Source organism: Zonotrichia albicollis, chromosome 4 (genome assembly GCF_047830755.1).
Source record: "Zonotrichia albicollis isolate bZonAlb1 chromosome 4, bZonAlb1.hap1, whole genome shotgun sequence".
Taxonomy (NCBI): Eukaryota; Metazoa; Chordata; class Aves; order Passeriformes; family Passerellidae; genus Zonotrichia; species Zonotrichia albicollis.
Genome location: NC_133822.1, coordinates 38121369 through 38149014, shown reverse-complemented (window position 1 = coordinate 38149014; position 27646 = coordinate 38121369). Strand labels below are relative to the sequence as shown.

Genomic DNA, 27646 nt, shown 5'->3' with positions numbered 1-27646 from the left:
GAGTTATGCATGATGTCCTCAATTAATTCTATAAAGAAAGTAGCTGAGATGTCATTATATTAATTAGAAGCTGGTCAAAAATAGAGTACTTATCCCAAAGGAAACGATGCGACTTCAAAATTTCTTTCCAGATGGAAAAGAAAGCTATCCAACACAGCAACTATCTGTCTAAAATAGGGGTAGTAAACACCAGTCTCCATATTAAACTCTTATGAATAATTATTATAGCAGGATGACTGAACCTCAACATTTAATTTTGGAAGCAGCTTTTGACATTAAAATGAAGAGTGAAAGTAGCAATTTTGAAGGGAATCAGGCAAGACTATAAATAACTTTAAGTGTTAAGGCAGAGATTAAGCATCTCTTCCATAGTTACTAAGTTTTATGATGAAAAGGAAATCACATACCTGTGCAAGCATGGGAAATCCAAGGTTCCTGCATCCATTACAGGGTGTGAGTGCCTCCCATAAACCAGAAGGTCCACAAGTATTTTCTGCCGCATCATCATCTTCTTCCTCCCTTGGTAATACACGCATTGAAGAAGGCCTCTGTGCATAAAGAAACAATACTTTCAAATTAAACACAGTGATATATATTGTAAAGAAACTTTTTATCTTATGAACTTAAGAATGTCCCATTCAGAAATACCAAAAGATAAACTGCTATTTTAATCCAAAATACCTACTCAACTGTTAAACTATTGTATAAAAATACTTTCTAAGGAAGGTGCACATTAAGCTACCTGAGATTATACTTTAAAATTGAGTGAATATATTAATATCCCTACAAAATATTTATTGTCTTTATTATCAAGAAATTGGCAATTTCTACTTCATTTTTCTTTAAAATTTGCTGTAATATCATTAAGTTTAGGATATTCCACAAAGAATAAGAACTAACATTTGCCTGGATGGGTCCAAGATTTTTGCAAACAAAAACCACTAAATCACTCAAAGGATGAGGTTTCAGGTTTTGCATTATATTTTTCAGTAATAAATGCGTTACCTTATTTTGTAGGCAAAAGATGTATTTAAAGATGACCTGTATTATTTTGCTTTATAGTATGGAAGGGATGAAAAGTATCAGGAATAATCAGTGACTTATGAACACTGTGGCTTACATATTGATCTGAGTGATAAGGGGAAAATGCCGATTTTTGCTTAAACCAGAATCCTATGTTTTTATGACAGACAGAAATAGGAACAGTGGTCAGTTCCCATATATTTATGTTATTTTGCTACACAGGACAATCTACTCCAACTGAATTGCAGTGGTAATTTTTAATAATTTTAGGAGAAGGAGGAGGAAAGTTAACCCAGTAATGAATGATTTTTAAAATCTCACGTCAACACAAATTGTTACAAGTGAAAACAAAAAGTAATTTTCACACACTAATTCTAAATTGGTATATGAAATAGCTGTTCTAGCCTCCTTCAAATTTGCTTGAGCAGCCTGCCTGATACTCAGATACTAAATGCTGTGTTTAGGACCACTTCTTTCAGAAGTGGCAGCATCAAAATAGCACTTTTTGAGACAATGGCTGACCACAGCTATTGATCTGATGGTAACATTAACTCTAAAGCACTGCTATGGGGTCCATGTAAAAATCATCTTAAAAACCCCAACACTTAAGTGCAGATTTTAGCCAATAGAATAAAGAAATGCATGGAGTCTGCTGCAAGTAAGGGAATAGAGAAGCGAAAGAAAAGCAGGAAAGAAAAGAAGTAGAGAAACAGCAGCAGCTCAGAAGATGAACACAAGCTGATGGAAACTGTAGAAGCAAAGGCATCGCACAGACAGGCACTAACTCAAACTGTGTAACATCTGAGGATCATTCAACTCTTGAGCTAACTTCCTAACACAAAAGTTGTTGGTATACCACTTATTTAAGCAGGTAAAATATTTAGAAATTTTATCTCAACTGATGCATCAAAGATGCGAAACACAATATACCCCACTCCATTATGCTGATTCCCCTCAGTTAGAAAATGGTTGTTCCCTTATTGCAGACTTCATTACCTATCCATATCTTGTAAAGTTAGGTGGATTTATTTACTTTTTTTTTAGAAGTCAATTTCTAAAGCATTCTTAGCATGGTATTTCATTAGGTTATTTTGACACACTAGTAGTACCACAGAATGGGTTGCCATAGCAACCAATATTCTCACACTGGTTATTAAAAGCATCGGGTTAATTCTGCAGAGTGTAGGTCGTGAAAGACTATTATTGCCAGGTATTTGCATAGACAAAGGAAGCAGACTAGAGGTCTTTCCCCTCTATTTATGACACCATCTTCCATGGTGGCTGTCCTACACTTGCATTTTAAATCTCAGAATTGCTGTACCAGAGAATAAAGCATTTCTTGCCCCCTGGAGTAAAAAGCAAAGAACTGCAGCAGTGCTCAGCACAGGAAAGCAGGTGACACGCAGCTGTAACCTTACAAGCCAATGGAAGTGAATGAATACAAAAGTCATATAAAAATGTCAGCGCACCCTGTAAAGGTAAAACACACACACACATAAGTGAGAAATCTTCAACACAACTAAAGAAAGATGAATTACAATAGAGTCACTGAAGGGGGAGCATATGAGTATTTAGCCATTACAGGAACAGAGTGAAAAAACTCCATGCCAAACAACTATTGAACAGTAAAAACAAAATAGACAAGCAGAATGAGAGTTGTACATTTCCCTTAGATGTATTTTATATAAATAGGTTAAGATAGAGTGCGAATCACTCGAATTTAATGTCAATGTGAATGAGAGGAAGTGCAAAGTATCTAGTCAGATCTCCTGATCATTAAAAAAGGAACAGTCTAAGGATCAGCCAGAGTTCATTGGACATACTACTGTAACAAACTGGTACCATCATGCAACTAGACAACACAGCTATGAACATGATACAGACTAATTTACAGACTATTGTAGATCAGGCTGAGCTCTTTTTACACTTGTACAGATTTCTGCCACCAATAAGGCACTAAAAAAGATGCCATTAGGAAAAGTCAATTTGGAGGGTGAAGAAACAGTTATTGTCATCACCTTTCTCACCCATCCCTGCTTGACAGATGCCCAGTTCCTCCCAGGCAGTGGGAGAGAGATATGTGGGAATTACTGCAGGGAAAAAAAAGCTGCATTTGCAAAGAGGAAGGAAGGAGTTAATAACTGCATGAGAGAAAAGGGTCACAAGTACCCCAAATTTGATAGACTGGGGTTGCAGACCCTCGGAAGAGGGATGCATCTGGAGGAGGCAAACGAGATACAGAAAAATCTACAATCCATTCACAGAGCTCAGACTGTCACATAAACCCATAAAACTCCAAACCCAGACCACACAGTTTCCTGTTACTGTCTCACAGCCTTCATTCCTTTCCCAGAACTCCCTAATTTTTCTGTTCTGTTGTATAATTTAATTTTGCCTCCTTAGAGGTCCTTTGAACATGAAAATCTAATTCTGTGTGTGCTACTGGAAAGCCTTGATATAGCCCTGTAGGGAGAGTTTTAGTAAAACTAAAGTTATTTATGCCCACTTCTCAGAAAATAAATAAATAAACAGAGTAGAAGATATTTCTGTCAACTAAAGAAAAACAGGCACCATTTAGAACCTCTTATTTATGCCTGTTTGGAGTTAAAACAACCCAAACAAATGTAGTTAAAAATGCCATCTACATCACAGCTACTCAATTAATTGAATTAGACATTATGAAATGGCAAAGCCAATATAAACTGCAGTACTAATCTTCAGTAAGGGAACTTCTGCCTAAGTTAGAAGAGACAAGGATAAGCAACATATATCCTCAACAGAACAGACAGAAAACCTTACACGATGTTACATGATGTTAGATATGATATGCAAAAGGAAAATTTGGTAGAGTAATTGCAAAGATATTAATAGGGAATTAAAGCTTTATTAAAAGTTCTGTTTTTTACTGGAACACTGAATCAAGTATTAGACATTGCTTGCAGTACTAAAAGGCTAAGAAAGTAATTTCTCTGAGTAAAGAGAGAATAATAATGATACAGCAGTGAGAGAGTAGTAAGATCTAGCATAAGGACATTCTACCACTACAACTAGTGACAAATTTTCTTCAGACACTACTAAGCCTATCACATTATCTCCCATTTTCATACTTAATGAGTATCTAAATCATGTCTTCCAAAATTTAGGTATGGAAGCCTTCCTTTTCATGCCTTCATCTATATAAATGGCAAAGATTTGGGTACTAGGACACTTTAGACTGAAGGACACTTTATAAAGAGCCTATTCATTCTCAAAACATGTATGTACATCATATTGTCTATCACAATAACTTGGAATCTCTACCCTAATCTAAGAGAGCAAGGCAATATTTATCAACAGAGAGAACGATAAATACAGAAAGAAAAAGCAGAGCAAGTCTGTTCTACTCTTAAAAGTCAACAACAAAAGAAGGTGAGAGCAGCTTTAATCTTAACTATTATTTACAGTCACCAAGTTCACAGCTCAGCAGTTGTACACCATGTATAAAACATACAAAAATACCTTTACGTATGGCCTTCTTTTTATCAAATGTTAACTATCTCCTATCTAACATATGACCTTATTACCTAGATAAGTTTATTTAAGGAATACAGTAAATTATAAAAGATGTCTTATGTCCTTTCAGTCCCTCCATTTTTCTCAACTTTTACTGAAGACTAGTCTGCTTTCTGCCTTGGCATTTCTAAGCAGACACTGCTACTCAATTCCCTTCTTTCAGAAAACATAGGAGACTTTCCTGGACTAGTCCAGTGAAACCTAAAACCAAACATCAAAACCTTTACTTCTTGTATGTAGTTTTTTCACAATATCATCCAATTGCAGAAGTATTTCATGTACCCTTTCAAACAGTATCTGCTAGAGCCAAACATCATCAGCAAACTATGAAAGGTGCAAAATAACAGGACATTTACTGTTTGCTATTGCATCATAGCTCTGGAGACACGAACATTCCCTTATCATTTATCTTCATTAGGAAACAATATTTTTAAATGGAGCAGTAAAGATAAAATCCAGAAAGCAATATTGCTCTGCTTATGGGAGGCAGAAAGCAACCAGACATTTGATAAGCCAAGTGCTGTCACTCAGTTTGAAACAATAAGGTCAGTAGGAAGTTTCTTCTCTTAAAATAATTTGTCAAACATGTATTTTTCTATCATCCTAACAGAGATGGGCTTCTAACTCCCCTTGGCCCAAAGGACATGTACCTTTACACTGTGAAATAAAAGCAAAAAATTACAGGTCTAGTATTATCTAGTACTCTATTTTGACATTATTATTACTAATAACTAATAGAACAGGAAACTGTTCCTGAATTTCTTCTATAAATTTGGATGAGCAGGTCTATCTCTGCCACAGCTGTCCCCAGCAGCTGCAGCAGTCAAGCCAGGGACAGAAGAGCTGGGACACTGTTCTGTGCTCTCAGTGCTCCCCCTGCTGCTGCCCAAGCTGCTCTCATGGGAAAATGCCTGAGGTATGCAGAAGTAAAAAGAACATTAGGGCATGGCAAATAACACAATCAGTTACTATTTTTCTACAGCAGCATCCCTGCATTAAGCAAATATGCCCTTCTGAGACTGAATAAGGATCCTCAATTATGACATACATCCTATGTCTCACAGACAGTGAAAGGTTTTGGGAGCCTGGGCACACTTTTCCACATCCCCCAAGGCCTTCTCCCTACTAATGATTTTCTGTTTCCAATCCTCATTATTTTGTCTTTCACCTTACACTGCACATCTGCTGCTGTTCTTTCACAAACATGTTCCGAGTCTGCATCTCTTTCATTCGCTCTGAGTGTGGGTAGAGTTTGACTGCACCTCCTGTATTCTGCAAAGAATCAGGAAGGCAAAGACAGTCTTGTACTTACAGCAGCAGAATGATGGAGAAAAGTACTCTGCACCTGCCTCTGCCTTAATCCCTGTGGGATGCTAGACATGTTATCTCAACATCTCCAAAGGGTCGCTGAGTTTTTGCTCCTGATCTGCTGCCTATGCTGAAACCAAAGGTGAGTTTGCACAAATTCTGGGCTACATCAGGAATCATTTTGGGAGACTCTGTATCTATTCTTAGTGGTATATGAGCCTTAGTACCCTGCAAATCCCAGCTCCAGCAGTCCCAGATGTGGAATCTTGGTTTCTACACCACTGCCATCAGCCCAGTTTCATGTGATATTTTCTGACTGGGGGTCCCAAAGAAACACCACATCTGAAGCAGTTACACCCTTGGAACTCAAGATCACTATGATATTTGATTCTGAGGAGAAATTCCTGTCACTTGAAGTCAGTAGAGTCAAGTGAAACAACCGCACATAGCAAACACAAGATGCTTTAACTAGGCAAATGTGATTAATTCACATACATTCACATATATACCCAACTCTGTGGTTGTGTAGCTGCTGCCCCTCAGTGGGCAAGTGCCACTGACACCTATCATGAGCACCCCAAAATAAATCACTTTGTCACCACAGCAGGATCTGACACTATACAGGAAATACATCCTGGAACCAAATGGGAAGTATAATGAACACTAAATAAGGTCAAAATTTTAAGTAAAAATGAGATTATAAAATGAGTACATCTGGACATGTATTGAAAGTAGAGCAATACATTCAAAATTTTAATTCATCCTTGCATTTAGCATAAATAACAAATATTAAGATGATTCTTAATCTTTGCACTACTCTCATAGAGGGATGAAACCATTCATAAAACAAAAGTTTTAGGATTTAAAAACCTAATAGGTGATCTGTTTTCTCAAGCGATCAGTTCCAGGACCCAAAAAAATGGCCTGAAGTTGTGTCAGGGAAGGTTTAGGTTGGATATCAGGAAAAGGTTTTGCACCCAGAGGGTGTTTGGACACTGAACAGGCTCCCCAGGACTGTGGTCACAGCATCACCCTGACAGAGCTCAAGATGCATTTGGAGAACAGTCTCAGGCACAGAGTGTGAGCCTTAGGGATGGCTCTCTGCAGGCCCAGAGAACTGGACTTGATGATCCTTGTGGGCTCCTTCCAACTCAGTGAATTCTGTGATTTAATAAAAGTTATATGTTTAATCTATGGATTAAGCTACTTCTCTATAATGTATCAAAACATAGGCACTTCCATAACTTACTCCACTCTAATATATGGGTTTGGGACAGGATTGAACTGCCAAATTAATTTCTCTTTCTTAACATTAGCTAAAATAAAGTGAACCTGTGTTTGAAATACTTGTCTAACTTTGAGCACATACCTAATACTAATAAATCAGTCTATTTGCACACTTAATTTTAAATTTTTAATGTCAAAGCATTTCAAGTACTTTACCATGAAAAAGAACTTAGCATATGAAGCATAAAGCCCTAAAATAGAATTCACCCAGGAAGTCATAAAGACTGCAAGGACACTCTGCTACAGAATGCATCTCTAGGAATGCCTTTCCATCCCACAGGCATAGTAGATTTGACCTGTGTTGGTATGTAAGGAAGGCTATACACAAATATGGGCTGTGCAAAAAGGGAAGGAATTTGGTACCTTTATTCTTAAGTCTTGAAATTTAACCACAAGAACAGTTGCAATTAAGTTAATGGAATTTCTCATGTTAATAACAGACTTTTGCATCTCCCTGAATCAATATGCACATGACTCACTCCAAAATGTGACTCACTGAAAAACTCATCCACCAGATGAAAAAGAAGAAACTGATAATGAAGGGCATAGGAGCCCACATAAAAGAAAAAACAAGTGTTAATAATTTAAAAAATATTAAAGAGAATTAAAGGCTACAGAATATTTGCCCTTGCATAAAGGAAAAAAATCATAATTCAAAGTAATGTAAATCACTTTTGGCTTTAAATATCTCAGAGAAAACACTGCTTGAAGAATAGTTACAGAGGCATCTCTGTATTTAACAGCCCTATACCATCTGAATGTTATCATATAACATTTGAAAATCTCAGTGCTATGTAATTGCCATGAAAATCAGTTGTAAACCTTGCATTTTTCCTTTTTTAAAATTGTGAAAGAGAGGGTGGGTAAGTGGGTGGCAGTATGACGAAACTTACAGAAAACACATTATTTCTCATGAAATAGAGCAGAAGGAAGAGAAATTAAAGCAGGGGGAAAATCAGGTGGCAAGAGAGTAGGCAGAAGTCACCACTTTATTACTCCTCCAGTGCACAGTTTTTTATTTAGCACACATATTCTCAATAGAAATGTGTCAATGAAAACACAGTTAATATTCCATTAAGCTGCTGTTGCCTTAATAAAGAACATAAAAGAAAATCCTACCTGAATAGTCAAAGGCAATCTAAAGAAATATATGCAGTACTGCATTAGTCATCTGAAGGTGAATGCTGGTTAAGAGTGGACAATCAAAAGAGCTTTGAAAAGCATTTTTGCTATGTGATTTACAGATCCAGCAGTAACAAATTACTTGTGGTTTGCCATATTGGCAGCCAAGTGCTAAACATAATGTAAACACAACACAGTAGAACAATAGACAGCTGAAATGTCTTAGAAGGCTATCGAAGTTGAAGGCCTAACTAGAAAAGATCAGCCAAAGAATAATCTACCTTTTATTCTCAGAAGCACAAGCAATGGCTCAGACTCCTCTAGAGGTGCTGAAAAAGATCACACACATCCCATCAGAGATGCAGCACACTATCAACTAGAGAGCAGCTCTCAATGCAGCCTGATTTACACGGCACGTGGAAGCAGCATTCAAAATCATCTTCACTAGGAAGGCAAAGTCTTTGCTATGGCCAATAGGAAAATCTCCCAGTGTGAAGTTGACATACTTCAAGTTGCTGCTTTTTCCTGTCTTATGTAGTTAAACCAGTGATATCACTGCAGTAATCTCAATAACCACTACTGCCAGAAGATGTAGGACAGGGTGTGCTTTTTCTGTGCTAGCTCATTGGTACTGTTTCCTTTTGCCTGTGGTAAATTCAACACCACACATTCAGATCCACTGCAGTACAAGCACACCTTTATGTTCTTTTCCAGACACATTCCTAAGTAGCTGAAGACTTAATATTTAATTTTCTCCAGCCATTCATAATATAATGTCCTAAAGTTCCTACAAAATACAGATAAAAAAGTCAGTTACAGGCTTTCATCTATAACTCCTGTGAAGCATTATGTTTCCCAGGAGGTATCAATAACTAAATAAGCAATTGTGAACTGTTAAAATTATTTAGATTTCTTAAAGGAAACACCACTGACAGAGACAAAAGCAAGGCAATAAATATTCCAATACCTGTAAGTAAGAAACTATTAACAATGGAAAGAAAGACCAGCATAGCAATAAAAAAGTAATTATATTTTAATATCATTTTTGTCTAAGGCAGTATTGAGGCTGCTTCTTTGCAGATTAGGAACAGCCTATGTTTCAGAAATATTAGGCAGAGCACCAATATCAACAAAAATAATAGTGGTAGTATTAATGCAAATTGCTTAATCTCAAATAATTACTGAAGTAAATAAAATGGTAGAACCTCTCCTGAGATTTTCCCTCATGACACTAAACTGAAACTTATGGTAAGTTTAGGAAGGATAGAGGCCAAGACAAGAGGAATGAAAATAGATATTCAAAAATTGTGTAAGTCATTCAACCTTCACATTTCTCTGGAAAAATAAAGAAACTGCTGTAAAGACCAGCACGTGCATCATGTGACACAACACATCAAGTAAATCTGGTTTTTGATTCTAATTTCAGTTTAAAAACCTATACCACTGAAGACAGGCAAGGATTCCAGTTATAATAAAGTCACAGAAAAGCTAAGGGGTGCTTTTCTAGCACACTCTTGATGTATGGGCAAATTTTTCTAATGCATACTAAATATCAGGCACTGGCCCTTAACTGAATTCCTCAAGATGTTATATTCTATAGAGGTATAGGAATCTGGTCCAGCATATTTTTCTATTCATTTTCTACCTGCTGAGCTTATTAACAGGGGCTGAAAAAATCTGTCAACAGAGTACAATGAAACTCTGTTATGAATGGTCAACTTTCAAAACTAAAGGAAAAAAATACTGAATTTATTTTATATGCCTATAATAAAAAAATCTGCTTGTAGCCACTAAGATAGAATAAAAATGAAATTAAACAAGTAGTCCAAACAAACTGCCCAATGCTGTAATTTCAGCTACTAAACAATTTTTAAAGAGAGCATTATTTTGTATTAGCTTGTCATGGGTGGTCATTTTGCCCTGTGAAATATGCACATTATTTATCATTAGCATTATTTGTATACCTCTTACAAAGAGGCAAAGAAAAGAAAGCAAGACTGCGGCTTCTAAGAAAGTACCTACTTAGCCAACTTCAAAAGAATCATTGAATCAAATATACTGAAACCATACATTTAATCCCCACCCCTTAGGATCCTGTACAAGTTCACATGGCTCCGATGGATTAGCAGGCTCCATCTCCTGGTTACACCATTGGGATAAAATGATGCTCTTCCAGTCACCACAGAAAACAACTGAGACATATCCATACAGTTCTTACTTTTCTCATGCATTTCCTGTCAGATGGTGATCATCAGGCTTCACTGCAAGTTCCAAGCTTAATGACTTAATTCCTACACTAAGGGAATAGACATTAAATCAGCGTTGACTTGAGTTATATACAAAAATATTTCTTTTTTTTCCCCTCTACTCTTTGTAACTTGATGTGTAGGTATAACACTCATTTATTCTGAGACCCCTATGCATTTTAAAGAACAATCAAACCTACATTGGTACCTGCTGACAACCTGGTACCTCCTGATAAGAGTTCTAAATTATTACAGAAATTCCTATCTCTTAAAATGCAGAAACATCAAAAGCTAAAATGTTCTAGAACAATGTGTTTTTTGTTTAGATTGCAGGATAGGTTCTTCTTTCCTTATTAACTCAGTTACCTTTTCCCTCAGGTAAATATATATATATATATATGACTGTGAAAAACAAATCTACACATCTAAGCTCATTCTTCTTACATTCTACCAAAAGCAGTTTTTCCAGAGAGCAAAAAATATGTTTCAGAAATTAAAATCTAATTTTACCTAAATGTCAGCAAAGTTTTTCAAATTTCTTCTAGACCTCGTACATTGCTCCATACTCTATTGCTCAAATGTGATAAACCAATACACCTTTGGAGTATCAGTGTTCCTATTGGCGATGCTCTAAATCACATAGGCAGAACCTGTATTTTGAGAAGACCAAGCAAGATGAAAAGAACTTTTTGTTCTCTTGTGAAGGAGAATCTGAAATTGTGATTCTGACTGGAACACTGGAGAACAGTCTGAGGACAGGAGAAGCCCAAGGGAAATGGAGAGCAGGAGTCCATGGCAGATTTTTTTTGACAAACTTCTAATGAATGTCAGTTCTTGAGGGAAGCAACTCTGGTTACCAATAACTTAGTGTTCCTGACAATTTGGCTTTATAATAATATCACAAAGAGTTGATGCTAACATTAACAAAGTCCCCTGCCTGGGTGGAAATGTCATGGCATTATCTTTTCATTCTGTTCTCCTCCCCAACTCTCTTGGAAGGTCCCAAATGAAGCTGGAGACTGCAGCTTAAGTATGGGCATCATGTTGTACACTACTGAATACTCCCAGGATGACAGACCCTGAGGGTAGCACAAGAAATTAAAGAGAAGGGGTTCTGCTGTGCAGCACTGGCAACAGTGGCACAATAGCACAGGCAGCTCAAGGATGTTAAAAAAAAAATCATGAAACACAGATGAGAAAGAAGGTTCTCTAAAGCATTGAGTAATATTAAAAAAAAGATATTTAATGCAAGCAAATATATTTCATATTGGGGAGATGATTTCAGGATCAGTTCTGACAGAGCCCTCAGATGTTGGCTAATCCTACTGAGATTAGTAGATATCCTTTGGTGTTCATCTAAGTATAATGAAACAGAGATGACTCTACATATGTGCTCAGTATTGCACTAAAATTGTTCTTGTAAAAAAAAAAATCTACTCTAGTCAAGTTAATAAAACCTAGCTATCAAACAGAATTCTTGAGTAGACAAAATTTTGCTAATCATTGCCACAGCACCCCAAATTTACACACAGCTTTATAACCACAAAGACAAACAAGCTCTTTGATCTGAAAAGCTTGTATTATAATTACTTTATATGGAAAAAATTCTAAACCCATATCCAAGGTCCTTATGTAAAAGATTCAGCTGAGATGAAAGGGTCCACAGCAGGGCAAGTGAAAGTGCTTGGCAGCATGGAAAGACCTACATACAAAATAAGAAAATGCTAAGATTACTTAGTCAGGAAAAGGAAAGCTTTAAGAAAGAACAAGCCGGAAATATTTCAAATTACGAAAGGTGTGCACAAAGCATTTGCTCTTTTCTACTCTATCAGATTTTACCATATAAGAATAAATGGAAGCATAAACTCAGCCAATAAGAGAAAATGCCTGTGTCTAGAGCACACATTCTGCAAAAAAGCAATACAGGGTTTTACACCATGGTAAACAATGTGACAGACTGGAGCAAAAGGATTAGATACCTTTAGGCTTCACCACTGCAAGCTAAACACATAACAGCATTCAGAGAGATGCATTTGTCTGTAAGCTATTTTCCTGCTAGTACCTGATAGTCAAGGAATTTGCCACACACACATAATTGCACAGACTGCTTAAATATTCTAGAAAATCATTCTAGTGGAAAAAAGAGCAGGTACTTTTTAATGCAGATTAAATGAATTGGTGGTTTGGCCAGCACATTCCCCTAGTTATACTTAACTCCATGTAGTTTAAATCATACTAAGTGTTGTCATGTTTTGAGATTTTATATTCCTAAACAAGCAATGGCTTTCTCACAGGGTAGGTCTGTGCAGCTCAGGGGAGGATTGGCTAGCAATCTTTCTACCCGAAATCACAGCAGCAGGGAGCTGCAGGCTAATTTAGTCAGCTGTGAAGCATGATACCCAGCAAATTATTCTGTGCAGAGCTCCACATAGCTCCTATTAGGACCCCTCTAACATAAATTTTCACAACAATGTGCTGAAGCATAGCCTAACCTACAGATACAGAACATAATCTTTTTTAATAGCTACAGAGCACACGTTAGGAAAGGATACTTTTAGAAAGTCTGAACTCCCCTTCACTAGGTAGGTAGCCTAAAAGAGGGGGAAAAAAAATTGTATCCAGTTGGTTTCCTTCTGCTTCTTTGTAATCACTAGCTCATGTTTAAACAGAATTTAGAAATCCTTTTTAAAGCAATTTATGGAAAGTATATAATTCCACACTCACCAAGTATGTTTGGTACTGGATGTCCCATTATAAATATCTAATGAAAAAAAGGAGCAGCAGCAACAGTTCTCAGTGGGAAATACTACTGTGTGCACTAGAAATTGGGAGTAGCAGATGGTTTTTAGTGAGCTGGTAGCTTTTAAAATAAATTTTTAAAGTTATATAATCTTCAGAGTGTGGGAAGACCTCCTCAACAAGGGAATCTCAAAAAGTTATGTTTACATATCCTAGGAGAGATGGTCATCATACTTTCACTTCTCATAGAAATAAGAGTCAGTATATGCTTGCAGAATAGGATTCATAATTGAACTGGGTAAAAGAGCAACTTAATACAAAATTCTTGCAGCATCATAATTCAGCAATACTAAAATTATCTAACACTATCATAAAAAAGGAATTCAAAAGCAATGATCTTCCAAACACTGTCTCTCAATACATCATAAATACCTGCAAAATGCATTGAAGCTTTATTATCAAATTCACCAAGTGTTACTATATTAAATTATTTAAATTTATCTGTTTCTGTCCTTGAAGCCCCATACAATCAGGCCTGATTATCTTACTATTCCCTAATGAATAAGCAAGCAAAATTGTTCTGGAAGGTGTTTTTACTGTATCCTCATTAGTAAGCCATTGCACATACTTCTGACTTGCTCATCACCATTTTTCTCTGAAATTCTGTATTCCTCTCTCAATAATGCATGCAACTGTGTGGTGTTTTTAAAGGCCCAAGACAGCAATTATTTTACTTGAGCATGTTTGGTCACTCTTAGCTATTATATTTCAACCCAGCCATTATTTATTTAAATGTTATATCAAAAGTAAAAACCAAAACAGTATTCTTGAGTAATGCTACTAAACAGTTTACTTCAATATTCAACAAGCTCTAACAATTACTTTGTGAAATAATAAAAAAATCCTGTGCTTTTTATAAAAAAATAATTGCTCTTTTCTTTACAGAAAAAATTTAATCAGAATAACTGACTTCTGAAAAACCGTGCATAAATTTTACCCACTCTAATATATTCTTAGTCAACTTTCAAAACCACATAATTCTATGATTTTGAATCTCTCCTTAGATATAAACCAGACACAATTATAGTTTTATTGATGTTATATAGCCTCATATTCTTGATATTCTGACATAAGAGTAAAAATTGTGTCTTTGAATATGTACCATCATTCTTTTCAGCAATCTTATTATATTTTTACATATATTTTTTTCCACTCTCTCAACATGCACAAGTATCAACTTCCCATTCTGGATGACAGAAACTGACATTTATATGGCTGTGATGAAATCCAAATCTTTTCCCTGAGACTACACAGAACCTTTCCTCATGTTTAAATTTGAATTACTGCTGCCAGCCTTTATTATCTATTATATAACCACATTAAATTTAAACAGATATGCTGCTGCCACTTGTGTGAAATCCCTCTGTAGTACAGTTACTACACGGTTTTACTATCTTCAGTTTAAAAAAAATAAATTGGGGGCATTTTAAATTTCTCAGTATTTATACCATGTAATTAAGCAAAATCTTTTAACATACACTCTGCTTTTAAGAACACAGAAAACTCTCAGGAACTTTTTCTTTAATCTAAACTCATGTCACAAATCCAAAGACAGTAAGATATTGCATTTGCACTTGAAAATCAGTAACACATTTTTTTTGTCATGCTTCTGAACACAACAGCATAAATGTAAAAGCAAACATTGCAACCACCTACTACAAAAGATTAAAGAGACTGTTCTGAAGAATATACTTCAATGTGGAGCCTCAGTTCTATTGAAGTGGCACATTTTAAAATTAGTACTAGTTCAAAAAAATCTCAGGAGTTCTCAAAAAATATGGAATACTTATGGTTTCTACATGAAAAGAACACCACACTTTTCAAAATAAAGATGTAAATAAACTTTTGAATACAGAGTAAGATGAAGCCTTTTTAAGAGAGAATTTTAGGAAAACATTTTTCAAATAAAACATCAAGTTTACTAAAGAAAAGGTCTGAGATTTATTGTATCCAACACGTACATCTAGCAAATGTATATTTACACACACAGACAAGTGGAGAAGTTCTTAATCTCTACTTTTTGTTTTGCAGTCACAGGCAGTCCACAGCAAGTAAAAAGTCAAATATTCTTTGAAATCCATAGGAATTTCTTACACTTAGAAAAAGCCCATATTTTTATTTTCCGATATTATTTTTTTAAAGAACACAATGCGCAAATACATTGCAATACAGCTGGTGCATTTCTGGGTTTAATTAGAATTCTTAGTCCTGACATGAATGCATACACAGGAATCTCACACCTGACAGGAAACTGGCAATGATTTTAGAATGCCACAGACAGAGGAATCTAAAGCAATTTTCTTGTGGGTGCTCAGGATTCTCTCAATACACACTTTGACAATCTTCTGTTCATTTTCCTGACACATTTAATTTTTCAGGATCCCTGCTTTGTACATTATACCTATTTAAATTGTCTTGCTTGCTGTTCAATTCACACAGATCATTTGAATGCACACTTGGTGTATAACCTCTTCGCCACGATACACTTCTAAATTTAGTCCTGATGTTTTATTTTGTAGCTTAAATGTATGTCATGATGTTCCATACATTTTTCTCCTAGAGGAATTTAAGGTGCTCATTTTGAAGCATTTTGGACTATCAACTGTGTTAAAATGCACAATTTTAACACAGCAACGAGAAATGTTGGAAAACTCTTATATAAGATGGTTGCTTTTGTTCTTGAAATTACTGAACCAGACTGCCATCTATTGGAAAATAAATATTTTTTTAATTATACTTTAAAAAAAACAAACCTGAAACTGCAATCACACTTAATTCAGCTTGAAAAGGAAACACCTTTCCAAATGAACTGTGATATACATCAAGGACTTTCGTATATTTTTTTCCACCTCATGTTTTCTGAAATGTGTTTTAAAGCACAGTTGCTTTTCTGACTCACGGAACAATCAAATTCTAGTTTTTTTGAAAGATTTTTTATCTAGGGAACATAGAAAAACTGTAATATGTCAGCGCTGAGCAAAACACAAGTATAAAGCTTCCCAAAACTTGCCTGTGCAGCACCAGTCAGGGCTTTCCATGTCTTTGCATACATAGGTCAACTAAAAAGCACATTCAAGTCACAATGGCCAAAATGGGAAAAACAAAGACAGGAACTGGAAGTACAAATCTATCAAGTGACCATCACCCAGCATACAAGTAATTAAGAAATACTAGAAATAGCAACTGAAATGATGCATAGCTGTATGAACACCTTTTGGAGCTCTCCCTGAAGTAGAATTGCAAAACTGTGTTCAATCTGGCCTTTAATTTTGTGGAGACAATGAATAGGGGCTCGTTGCATGCTATGTTGTAATGTACATATTTTAATGACTGGTAAAGGCAGACTAGGAAACATGGCATTAATATCTACACAACAGCACACCAAACACAGCCTGAGTGGCAAAAGAAAACATTTAAAAATGACATTTCCAGTGCAGCTTTGACTTCCTTTCGTTTATCTTCAATAACGTACTCTTCAAATTGAAAGATAACATTAACTTACTCTCATCTGACTTTCTGCTGTTAGCATTCAGTCTTTTCCTCCCTCTTCATTAATCATTCCCTCCAATTCAGGCAGCTAAGACAATCTGTTCTTCTGTCACAGTTCCCCTTTCAACTTTTGGAAGGGAAGCATCCTTTGGGGACATTTTCACTCATCTCCAGATCTGTTCCTATTCATGTCTACACTATGGGTGTACTGCTACTGTCCTTACTGCTCTACTGTACTCTCCCTCTCCCAGATGTCACGCCTTCCACCTCACCACCAATTTTCCTAGTCAGCTCCTCCATGTCCCAAGGAAATTTAAGAGTCAAAGCTGATTAGTAATTTGGATCTTGGAAGACTAAACCAAAGTTTCTTTCTTTATTTTTTTTTCGCTGAACCTCAGACCTGTGCAAACTCTGCTTCCGATTTGACTTGAAAATACTGTAAGCACATAAACCTCTAGGGTTTTAATGCCTTGTCACAAATCACACACCTGGCCAACAGAAACATATAATACAAACAGGTATTGTTTTCAATGCAAAATTAGATGAAAAGAAGTAGTTCCTTATTACAAACATTCCAAAACAACTTGTTATGTTGGTGGATGACTACCTGTCTAATAATACAGCAAATGGAGGAATGGATTCCATTCTGTCCTTAACCTAAAAGACTTCCAACCCACTTCTTTCAAAGAAAGTATAGAATTCTCCAAGTGCTCTATCATTGGGCAACAAACCATGCAAGATGCCCAAGACCAGAAAAGAAAAGAGAATGTTCCTGTGAACAAGGCATCCAAAGTCCTGCTCTTCAGATTGCACTGGTATTTTTCCAGTGGCTGTACAATGCAGAAACAATACTAGAAGGGATCATAGCCTGATGTCTGTACTTTATCTGGGAGACTATACGACCAATGGAAACTCACCCCTATGCCATGGTCAGAATTGAGCACCACTATTCCAGATGAAGCCTTTACTGTCAAGTTACTGTATTAAAAAGTAGGCATTCACACTATCCTTACACTAAACAAAAACTGAGCCCCACTGTTTCAAACAATAGAGGTTGGCAGTTAAAATTCAGGATAGAATTCCAGCCTGTGCATTCTGGGTAGACAGACACTCCTTTCTACAGTCCCAAATCAACCATAACCTCATTTAGTCTCAGCAGTTTTGGCCCTCCTGAAAAGAGCCAATTGTTTAAAAAAATGCTTTGAAATACACTATGCCTCCTGATGTCTTCTCTTTCCCAAGCCTATGCTATCCTCAGGAAGTGGCTCCTGATGCTCCTTGCTCCAGCTTCCTAAGTTTATGATCCACAAGTTACTATTCAAATCAGAAATTCCCCAGACTTGGCCCCCTATTTCTCTAAACAATAGCATGATGCAAAAAATTCAGATGTCTCCAAGCAGCCAGTGCCTTTGCAGAATCTCCCTCAGGGTCACAAAGTGGCATGACTTAGGATTTGGAAACTTTTCAGATTGCGGAACTACATGAAGTTGAAAAGCCTTCAACAGTCATAGTCTCTGGAATCGACATAAGTTTCAGGAAATGGCACCACCTAACACATTATCAATGGGGAGCTAACTTCTACACCTCTTCAGAGCTGATGCCAGCACAGCCAGCAACGAAAGTTAGGAAAAATCTGCTGATATGAACCTGAATATGAACTGATATGAACCTGAAGTAACTGCTCCAGCCCTCTGTTGGGAGCTGGTAACTCCAGCTGGAGAAAGGCAACACTAAGTCCAGCAGGCAGAAAGCGTCTGTGCTCCAGACAGACTCCATAGGGTGTCCTGGCTGCCCATACTTTCAAAGGGTCTTGGTATGTGCAGTAGAGGCAAATATGAGGTGAATAAATGCAGACAAAATATAAGAACCCACTTAACCTGCTGAGATTCTTAGAGAGGAGGAGAAAACTAAGTCAGAAAAAGCTGCAAGAATCTGTCTTTTAATACATACCCAAGCAATCTATTTCTGACTCTCCACATCTATAGACATCTTCACTTCTTTCTCTCTGTATCTTCATGTTCTTATATAAATATTCATTTAAGTTTCTTCAATTATCACTGTACTGTCACACATCTTCCTTGACTACACTTGCTGGTCCTGCCCCCAGAGCAGTTTGGCAGCATTCACCTTTGCAATCATTTTCAGAGCTACACATATCTCTTCACTTTAGTGCTTCTTCCCAATTACTCTTTCATGGCCCCTTACAGAGCATGGTAATTTTCATATCACCCAGGGAGCCTAAACACAAAGGGAAGGCAATACCTGCCCAAAATTAAAAGGTGTATCAAAAATGGAAGCAACTTTCATTTTTTTAATGCAATGTAGCCTCTGAACAGACCGAATAACCCTAAAATACATTAAAAATGAAATGGCTGCTTTAGAACAAACAGGAAAATCTCACATCACAGCAAAGAGTCCTCTCCATACGGATCTGTATAGCTGGGTTTACTGCAGGGGGAAATATTCTGCCCTCCATCCTAACTTCATGTTGGGAGTGCACAGCCATCATCTAGACTACAGTTTTTGCTAAAAGAAAAGCTGGATGCCCCAGCAGGAAAGCACCATAAAATGCTTCAAACAGTCTCCAATTTCAAAGATTTGTTTCCACATCTAGTTCAATTCAAAATATATTAAATATCTAGAAAATATACTGCCTAATTTACCTTTATATTTCCCTGTCGCAGAAATTACAGATTTAGTGTCTGAATACTTTCTATTCATATTGTACTTCATTTAGGCCTGAGCAGACGGATTTATATGGAATACATTTTCTGCAAAACAGCAGCTGAGAAGATTTAAATAGCAGTTAGCACCTAAATTCAGAGAGACACTAGACAAGCGTCTAAAAATGATTAAATGGGATTAGTATCTTGTTCAAATTCAGTTCAATATGAGTTATGTATCTAAACATTCAAACATCTAGAAGGGCTTTTCAAAAGTATCTACTGCATTTCAGGGTAGCTACGCATCTTCGTAAATCTCATTTTGTCTACATATGTCATAATAAATCCTCCAAAACGTGAAAGTCTTTAACTTGCCATGGTTTTCCTCACACAAGAGAGCATAATTTTTCTTAACTTACGAAAAACGTTAACTGAAATTTGGAACTTAGCAGTTTTCCTTTGTTCTCTGCTTTATTCCCTGAGCAATCACATTTAGTGTCACAATTTAAGTTTCAGTCTAAACCAGCTGAAACCAGGAAACCTAATGAAGAAGAGCATTCAATTAAAAAAAAAAAAAACCCCTGTTACAGTAAAGAAAAAATGAATCCTAGACTACTTTATTCATAATATTAGTAGCAATGAAGTTATCTTCAACTGTAGTTGGAAATTACTGAAGTATCACAACCACAATTATCTGTATTAGAGATTCAATCTTCAATACCATTAGGCCACCATGAAAGCTATATAGTAATAAAATGTAGAAGAAAAATAACTGAGGATGTTTAGCTGGTTCTTTTGGGGGCATATCTGATCAGATTCTGTTAACATGTAGCATTCAGTATTGAACATACTGATCTCCACTGATTTCACAAAAAAAACCCTTCCTTGCACTCACCATGCTCAAAACAAGTAACCTGAATTAGTGGCGACATGAAATGCCATTCTGAGGTGTGCTAAGCAATACCTTTGAGAAATGAAGGGAACATTACATTTTAAATCTGTAAGAAGCACATGTTACATTTTTTTTATTATAATGTTACCTTGCACTATTCTCACTCTTTTATTATTTCTTTCTTGAATGTGCTATAAATAAATCAGATGTAACTGAATACATTGTCCTTGTATCCCATCTTACTTACTACATTAAGCTTGGTTTGGCTTCCACTGGTCATAAGATCTTCCTCTGATACTTTACTAAAATTTTCCAGATAATGGTCTGATAGTGTATGAGACAGATCTTCAAAAGAGTATTCCTTTTCTTGGCACAATTTGATTTCATCTAAGAGCTTTGATAATTCTCCAGTCACAGCTTCACCTTTAAAAACAGACACACCATTAGTCAGTAATTAGAATACCGGGGTAATTTATGCCTAAAAAGGAAATGCACATTCTTTAAACTTTATCATCTATTATTTTCCATACCTTATCTTCTAAACAATGATCTTCATGCACCATTCTCTGCTCAAAAATAATGGCATCTTGTTCCAGGCTAGGAATTTGCTTGAGGCAATCTACATACTTCTGCATTGCACTGTACCTTGCATTTAATTAGGATGAATATATACTTACCCTTTCTATGTTTTCTAATCCTGAAAATTTAGAGAAATAGCAACTATCCAAGAATGTAAAATTAATCCAGGGAAGGAAAGTTTCTACAAACATACAAAATCAATACCCCATACTCTGCATCGGATTCATGTTTGCTGCTGTAATTAATTAATACACTACATAAGCTCTGTAAACTGTGAGTGACTAAGAATGCATATCTCCCCCATCAAAGCAGCTATGCTTTATGAATAATTCTTGCTCACTCTCCCAGGATTAAATGGAATGGTGGAAGAATATACTGGGAAAGCCTACATGCTTAAAACATGCCTTCCTACAGCAGTCTATCAGAAACCCACACTTAGTGCATTCTGCACTGTGTTTCATGTTTTTCTCCTTAATTTATCAGATTTCTTAACTAAAGAAATCTGCCAGAACAGTAAGACAATAGGCTTTCTATGTCTATACTGAGGACCACTATTGGAAATAGCTGTCGTAGTAAGTACTAGAAACACACTGAGTGCTAACCATTCTGCAAATAATCCACTGGCAGCAGCAAGGCCTCCACAGACTGAAAAGCTACTCATTATGATCAACCACATTGGGTTCTGATTATGTACTGTGTGTGTGTTACACAGCTACCTTTAGTAATAGCAATGAAAAATGAAAAAGACCAAGAGTTTCCAGGAGCAAGTAAGAAACCCCTTTTTTAAACTAGGTTTACAACAGCCATAAGGTGAAAACTGCAGTGCCTAGACTTGATAAAATACAGATGCTTCCATGTTACTCCATCTTTGGAAATAAAATGCTGAAAAGGAAAAACAGAGTGAGCATATTAAGCTCAGCATACATAAACCAGACTTAAGTATGTTCACATAACTACAGAATCCACTGATAAAACTGTATCTGCTTGGTCTAGAGCTCTGTTTGTTTCAGTTTTTTCATAGTTGCTGTTTGCTATGCTAAGTAAACACAAATACTCAAAAATATATTTAAAGTATAACCATGGCCAGTTATTACCAAAATTTTCAGAGACAAGACTAGAAGTGGTAAATTAAAAGCATTTAATCTTTCTACTCTTAGTCAATAGTAGCTTTGCACAAAACTCGTTAATTAAGCAAAATTATAATCGGGTTTATTTATATTCTGCATTTTAATTAGTAAATTGAGATTATTCCAGATTAATATTATAATTAAAAATTGGAACTGAAATACCTAAATATTAAAACTATTCCAAAATCACAATACAGTGATTTTTAAAAAAAGAACAAGAACTACTGCTTCCTACAGAACTACATTCATGTCCCTAGTCCCACATTCTCCCACATATGGCCTGCAGTATTTCTTACTAAGCAAGAATGTGTTCTGTGCGACAAAACTGGACTCTGGGTGAGAGTGCACTAGCTGTCTGGCTGATTGCAGCCAGAATACATTAAAGACAGATTTTACCTATTTCTTTCAGGGCAGGTACTAATTAGGGCCTTTAACCTCTATCCAGCTCCCTATTTTCATGAAAGTCACAGAAAGGTAATTGATACTGCTATCCCTCTTCCAAAGTTGGTTTAAATTATCTGAAATTAGATTGTCAGTGAATGGCAGACGGATGGGAAGCATGATCAAGTACTATTTCTCTGCTTTAGTATCAGATTACAGAATAGACAAGCAAAAGCCAGCTAGCATGTTTTACATTATTTATACCTTGTAAGTGGAAATAAGGAATGTGAGATCATGACCTTATTATTTTAAAAAGTAATACATATTTTAAAATTATTTGCTACTTAATTTCAGAACAGACATTTCTATTGCACAGTTGGCTTCACAATCCTGCTAATCTCAAAGGAGCTATTTATCTTCACATACCACATATGTGTTAAGCACCCCAATGGGAAATATTATAGGAACTACAGCATTTGTTCACTATTACCATGAAGATCATAACCTGACATGCATCAGGAAGCTTCATTCTCTCATGAATAAAAACTCTCCCAGTGAACATGTTAAAGAAAAAAAAAGGAACACGTTAAAAAAAGACCAAAAAAACTCAACAAACAATGCCAACAAACAAAAAAAAATCACTACTAAGCAAAATAACACCACAACTCACACAACAAAACCAAGGACAGGTTCAGTTATTTGCCAGCAGTCAATTACATTCATTCTGGATGATTACTGAAGATAGAAGTCAGGTTTGGTTCTACAGATGGATGACTTTCATGAAAGACACCACACTCAGGACATGCCCTGTTTTAGTGGCTGTGGTGAGGAAATGGTAAATCAGAACATAAAATGAAAGCACATGCACACAAGTGACTGGTACAGTGTATAAAAGCTGTGTTAGAAGACAAAAGGAAGAGCAGTACATTTGTGACCTTTGAAAGAGGCTTCCAAATGTAAAACCACTGGTAGATGCACTCATTAGGGAGGATGAAGTAAACTCGATTTTTAACCAAAATGCAAACAATACCTGCAGAGTATTTCAACATATTGAGTATTTTTGTTTTGCTTGATTATGCAATGGATAAGGTCAGATAAAGCAAAAATATTTAAGATCAAACAATGCAGTACATTGTAATCCATTAGTGACCTGCCCTTTCTGAGAACACAGTTCCTTGCTTTTCTATATGACATGGATTACAGTGTATGTAAGTCAAGATAGGTGATTCATGGTAGGAAAAAAACCAGACTTGATATCAATAACTTTCTCAAATTTTTTTCTACTTTGTAAGTTTGTATGAATGTTAATATTAAAGAGAAATTCAGTGCAGCTTTTGCATTCACAGAGTACATGTATTTACTTTTAGCCTTTGGAGATGGAGGAACTTCTGGAGACAAAACGCAAGACTGATGTTCTGCACATTCCAGTGGGCATTCCTCTGAAATGCTTGCATTTCCTGTTTCCATATATTCTGCAAGTTAAAGATACAAATACACTTAAAAGTCTGAATTATGCAGGTTTATTTCAATCAAAAGTATATTTTCTACTTCATTTTTCATTAAAGACTTTTCAAATTTTCATATTAAAATCCTGTAATAATTATTATTCATAATAATATTATTATGAATATTAATATTGCCATTGACAAACATTAATATCACAACCCTGTAATAATAGTTATTAATAAATACTGCTGCAAGGCAGTCATTTGTTGAAAGTACTGTAAAACACTAAAATGGCCAGTGCTTCAGTCGGTAGAAACAGCTACAGAAATCTCATTGTAAGGGTAACCAATTGAGACCATCCCTGTGTTTTTCTTGCCTCCTTGAAATATCAACATGACTGTTCTTTTACATTATTACAGTTAAAAGACACTTTTATTCTAAGTTTGTGGAGACTTTTTTGTCAAGATATTCACGATGTTCAAAATATTCAGGATGTTCAAAATCCATACAAACACTGATATAAGAAAGTCAAATACTCTGCTTGCAGCACAGATACAGTAATACAGTACATGAGGAAAAACAAAAAGCACCCCTGAAAATTTAAGTTAAAAATAACAGTCTAAAAAGCAGTGTGCTGAAACTTCCCTTGCCCCATGTTAACAACGTTTATAAAAACAGAAAAACATGAAATAATGGATGTGCTAAATTTCAATTTCATTACTGTTCTTTTCTTATAAATATCTACATTATTTTCATGTGCTTTTCTCCACAAGCTACCTCAATGAAAGACCAAAACATTAATGAATTGCAATGCAATACTAAATAAGAAGTTAATTTCTGCAATAGTGGCACTTTTTTTTTTTCCCAGCAGAGTAACTGGTTCTCAATTTGGGGAGTTATTCTGCATCTGCATTTTCTTGAGTTTATTAAATTGTTTAAATAATTTCATTGTGATAACAATAATAGCATATGTTGCAGCACACAGAGCACCAAAGTACAATCATGTCTTTCATCAATATCGCACTGAAGGACTAAGGAGTTTCTGGGAAGTGAAATCTCCCTGATTTAATTTCTACAGTCTATAAATGCACTTGTTAAGCTTGCTGTTACTCATGATTAAATAATAAATCCCAAAACCCAAATACAATCTGTGATAAAATAGACATCTGAGAAATTGAAATTGGAAATGGCATAGAACAGCAAGCAGTTTCAAAATGCCTTGCAGAATTGTTGGGGTATTTTTTTTTAAATGGTATGATTTGAAAGTGCCATATATTAAGTTTAATGACTGGCAGTGGTCCCTGGCATTAGCTGTCATAAATTTCATCATATGAAAATTTTGTGTTTGTGTGGGTCTGAAAGCAAATACGAACTGTAGGAGACTATGAGAAAACTAACACCATGACAAAATGCTCTGGAATGTTTTCCAGCTCTGTCAGAGACAGTATTTGTCAAGACAATGTTCAAGATGGGGATAGGAATCCATACCCAAAGAAAACGAAAAGAAAAAGAAAATTCACGAATGAAAAATGCTTGCTTGGTAATTATGCAACTGCCCAAAAGGAAACATAATTCTATCAGGTGAGCGTTACAATTATTAGATTATTACAGCTATAATTAGCAGAGGAAATAAAGGAGATATTGTGAAGAACTCTAACCTTGTTCTCACAATCATACAAGTCTGTGGTTTTAATGTAATTCTCTATTTTTGCTCTTTGTCAGTCCCCACTTCCAGACCAATGCACTTACCTCCTGGAGGCTAGTTCTGAAGAGGAAATCCCAAGTTCAACATAAGTCTTAAATACTTACTTTAAAAACCACAGAGTTCCTTCCAGGAAATCTTTACAGCTGGCTGTCACAAGCTATGGCACAAAAAGCTTACAATAGGCTGGCTGCATACCAATGTTTTAGGGCACAACCCTTGAGACTTTGGGCTTTTTTGGGACTATTACTCCTAACTTGGTTTATATTATTGAAAATTCTACCAGACACACACAAGATAAAGACAGGGCCTCAGTTTATAGAGGCTTGTAGTCTGGGTAAATGTACACTTACCCATAATACTGTCAGAGAAAGAGACACAGAACAGGTAAACAGTATCAAGAGCCAAAGAAAAAACACACAAAAGCACCGGATACTTTTACCAGCAGCTGCATTCTAATCACCTGCAGCTGGCTAGGAATCCATCTTCAAATCCTCACTGCTGGGTGCTTGAGAGACTGATCAGGGTGGATCATTTTTCTCAAAGCCAAAAGAGAATTCAGAACAAAGCTAAGCTTAGTGACTTATACCACTTCATGACCAGAACAGTGTCCCCATCTATGGTTTCACACAATTTTAGAGGAAAACCCATCATTCCTAATAAAGGGGACAGTAAAGGCTGTTTAGGACAGAACCTGTCATAATTGATAATGGGAAGAATGGACCATTTAACCTCTTCGCCTTACAGCTCAGTGTAAAGTGACGACTACTGCAGCTCTTAATACCAAGAGTTTAAAAAACTTGATCAGTTTAGTAGGATGGTTTTCTGTAGTTACCAGATTTTGTCAAAGCCCCACTCAACCTAAATTGGGTGCTGTGCACAAAAAGTAATACCATACAAGTGGTCACACAGCAGTGGAAATAAGAGTGGGGAATATAACTCAAGCAGGGAACAAGCTCTGGGAAGTTCAAACAGTTGGAACTCCAGCTTCCTTAGTTTCTGTAATACCAGTTAGGCCAAAGCCAAAGAGATGGAAAAGACTGAACATCTAAGCAGAAAAACACAGCTGCCTCTCAAGCATGAAGAGAGCATGGTCCAGCTCAGCTAGAGCTGCTCCTGAACTTCCAAGGAATATAAAAGCACAACTTGCTTAAACTTCAGCTCCTCTTAGATCCTAATTTCTCACTGAGGTGGTAGGGTTAGGAGTTTTGCTTTGTTTACAAACCTTGGCTCTTAGAGTAATGGTTATATTCACCTCAGAAAACTTTATTTTAATGATAAATAAAAACCAATTTTAGTCCTTATTTTCCTTTTTAATGATAAATAAGAAACAATTTTAGTCCTTATTTTCCTTTAAGTATAAGCTGGTTTCTTTTTTTTTTTATACCCTACTTCAGCCATGCCATGTGGTAGATTCATATAGAATTCTTTCTAGAACAATTTTTCCCTAGGAAGACCAAAACGCTCTTTAAAACCTCTAAAAAAAACCAAAAAAGGCCAAATTTGACCAGAATATAAATATGAACACTCACCTTTTTAAGCAGAAGACTCTCCAAGTAACTAGATCAGAGAAATAAAACTTACAGAAACCAGTCCCCTCCATAGCCAATATCCCTGCAGAGGGGTGCTTACACCTCCTTCACACCTTCCTGAAGGGCAGCAATTTTCAAAAAGCCTCTGCCCTTCCTAAGATCTTCCAGAACCTGTCAGGGGATTCTGCAGCTCTATCGAGTGCTGGCCCAGCCAGGAAACTCTCAAAAAGCTCCTCCCAAAACAGTTCACTCACCCCCATGGGAAGGAACCCTCTGAGGCTTTGTGACCCAATTCCTTTTCTCTTTAAAGCAGCTGCAGTAGCAGGAACCTGACTGGGAACTACCATGGTCAGGTGTGCTAAAGTGACAGACAAGCTGAGATGGAGGCTGGTTCACCTCAGTCTCCTAAATTTCAGAGGACAATTTCTAAACGGCAAACTGAATCCCAGAGAAAGTTGAAATCAATAGATGTTTTTGTGCATGTATTAAGGGAAGATA

At 36.2% G+C, this 27646-nt stretch overlaps 1 protein-coding gene across 9 annotated transcripts in view; it reads right to left on the bottom strand.

Moving 5' to 3' along the window:
• ANKS1B (ankyrin repeat and sterile alpha motif domain containing 1B) overlaps nt 1–27646 on the bottom strand; it is a 406891-nt gene that overhangs the window by 307351 nt on the left and 71894 nt on the right. For all 9 annotated transcript variants that reach the window (XM_026798001.2, XM_026797993.2, XM_026798014.2 and 6 more), the window contains exons 7-9: nt 23830–23940; nt 20629–20804; nt 408–548 (exon numbers count right to left, since the gene is read on the bottom strand). In XM_026798001.2, coding sequence (XP_026653802.2) covers nt 408–548; nt 20629–20804; nt 23830–23940 — 428 coding nt within the window. The remainder of the gene's footprint in view (nt 1–407; nt 549–20628; nt 20805–23829; nt 23941–27646) is intronic.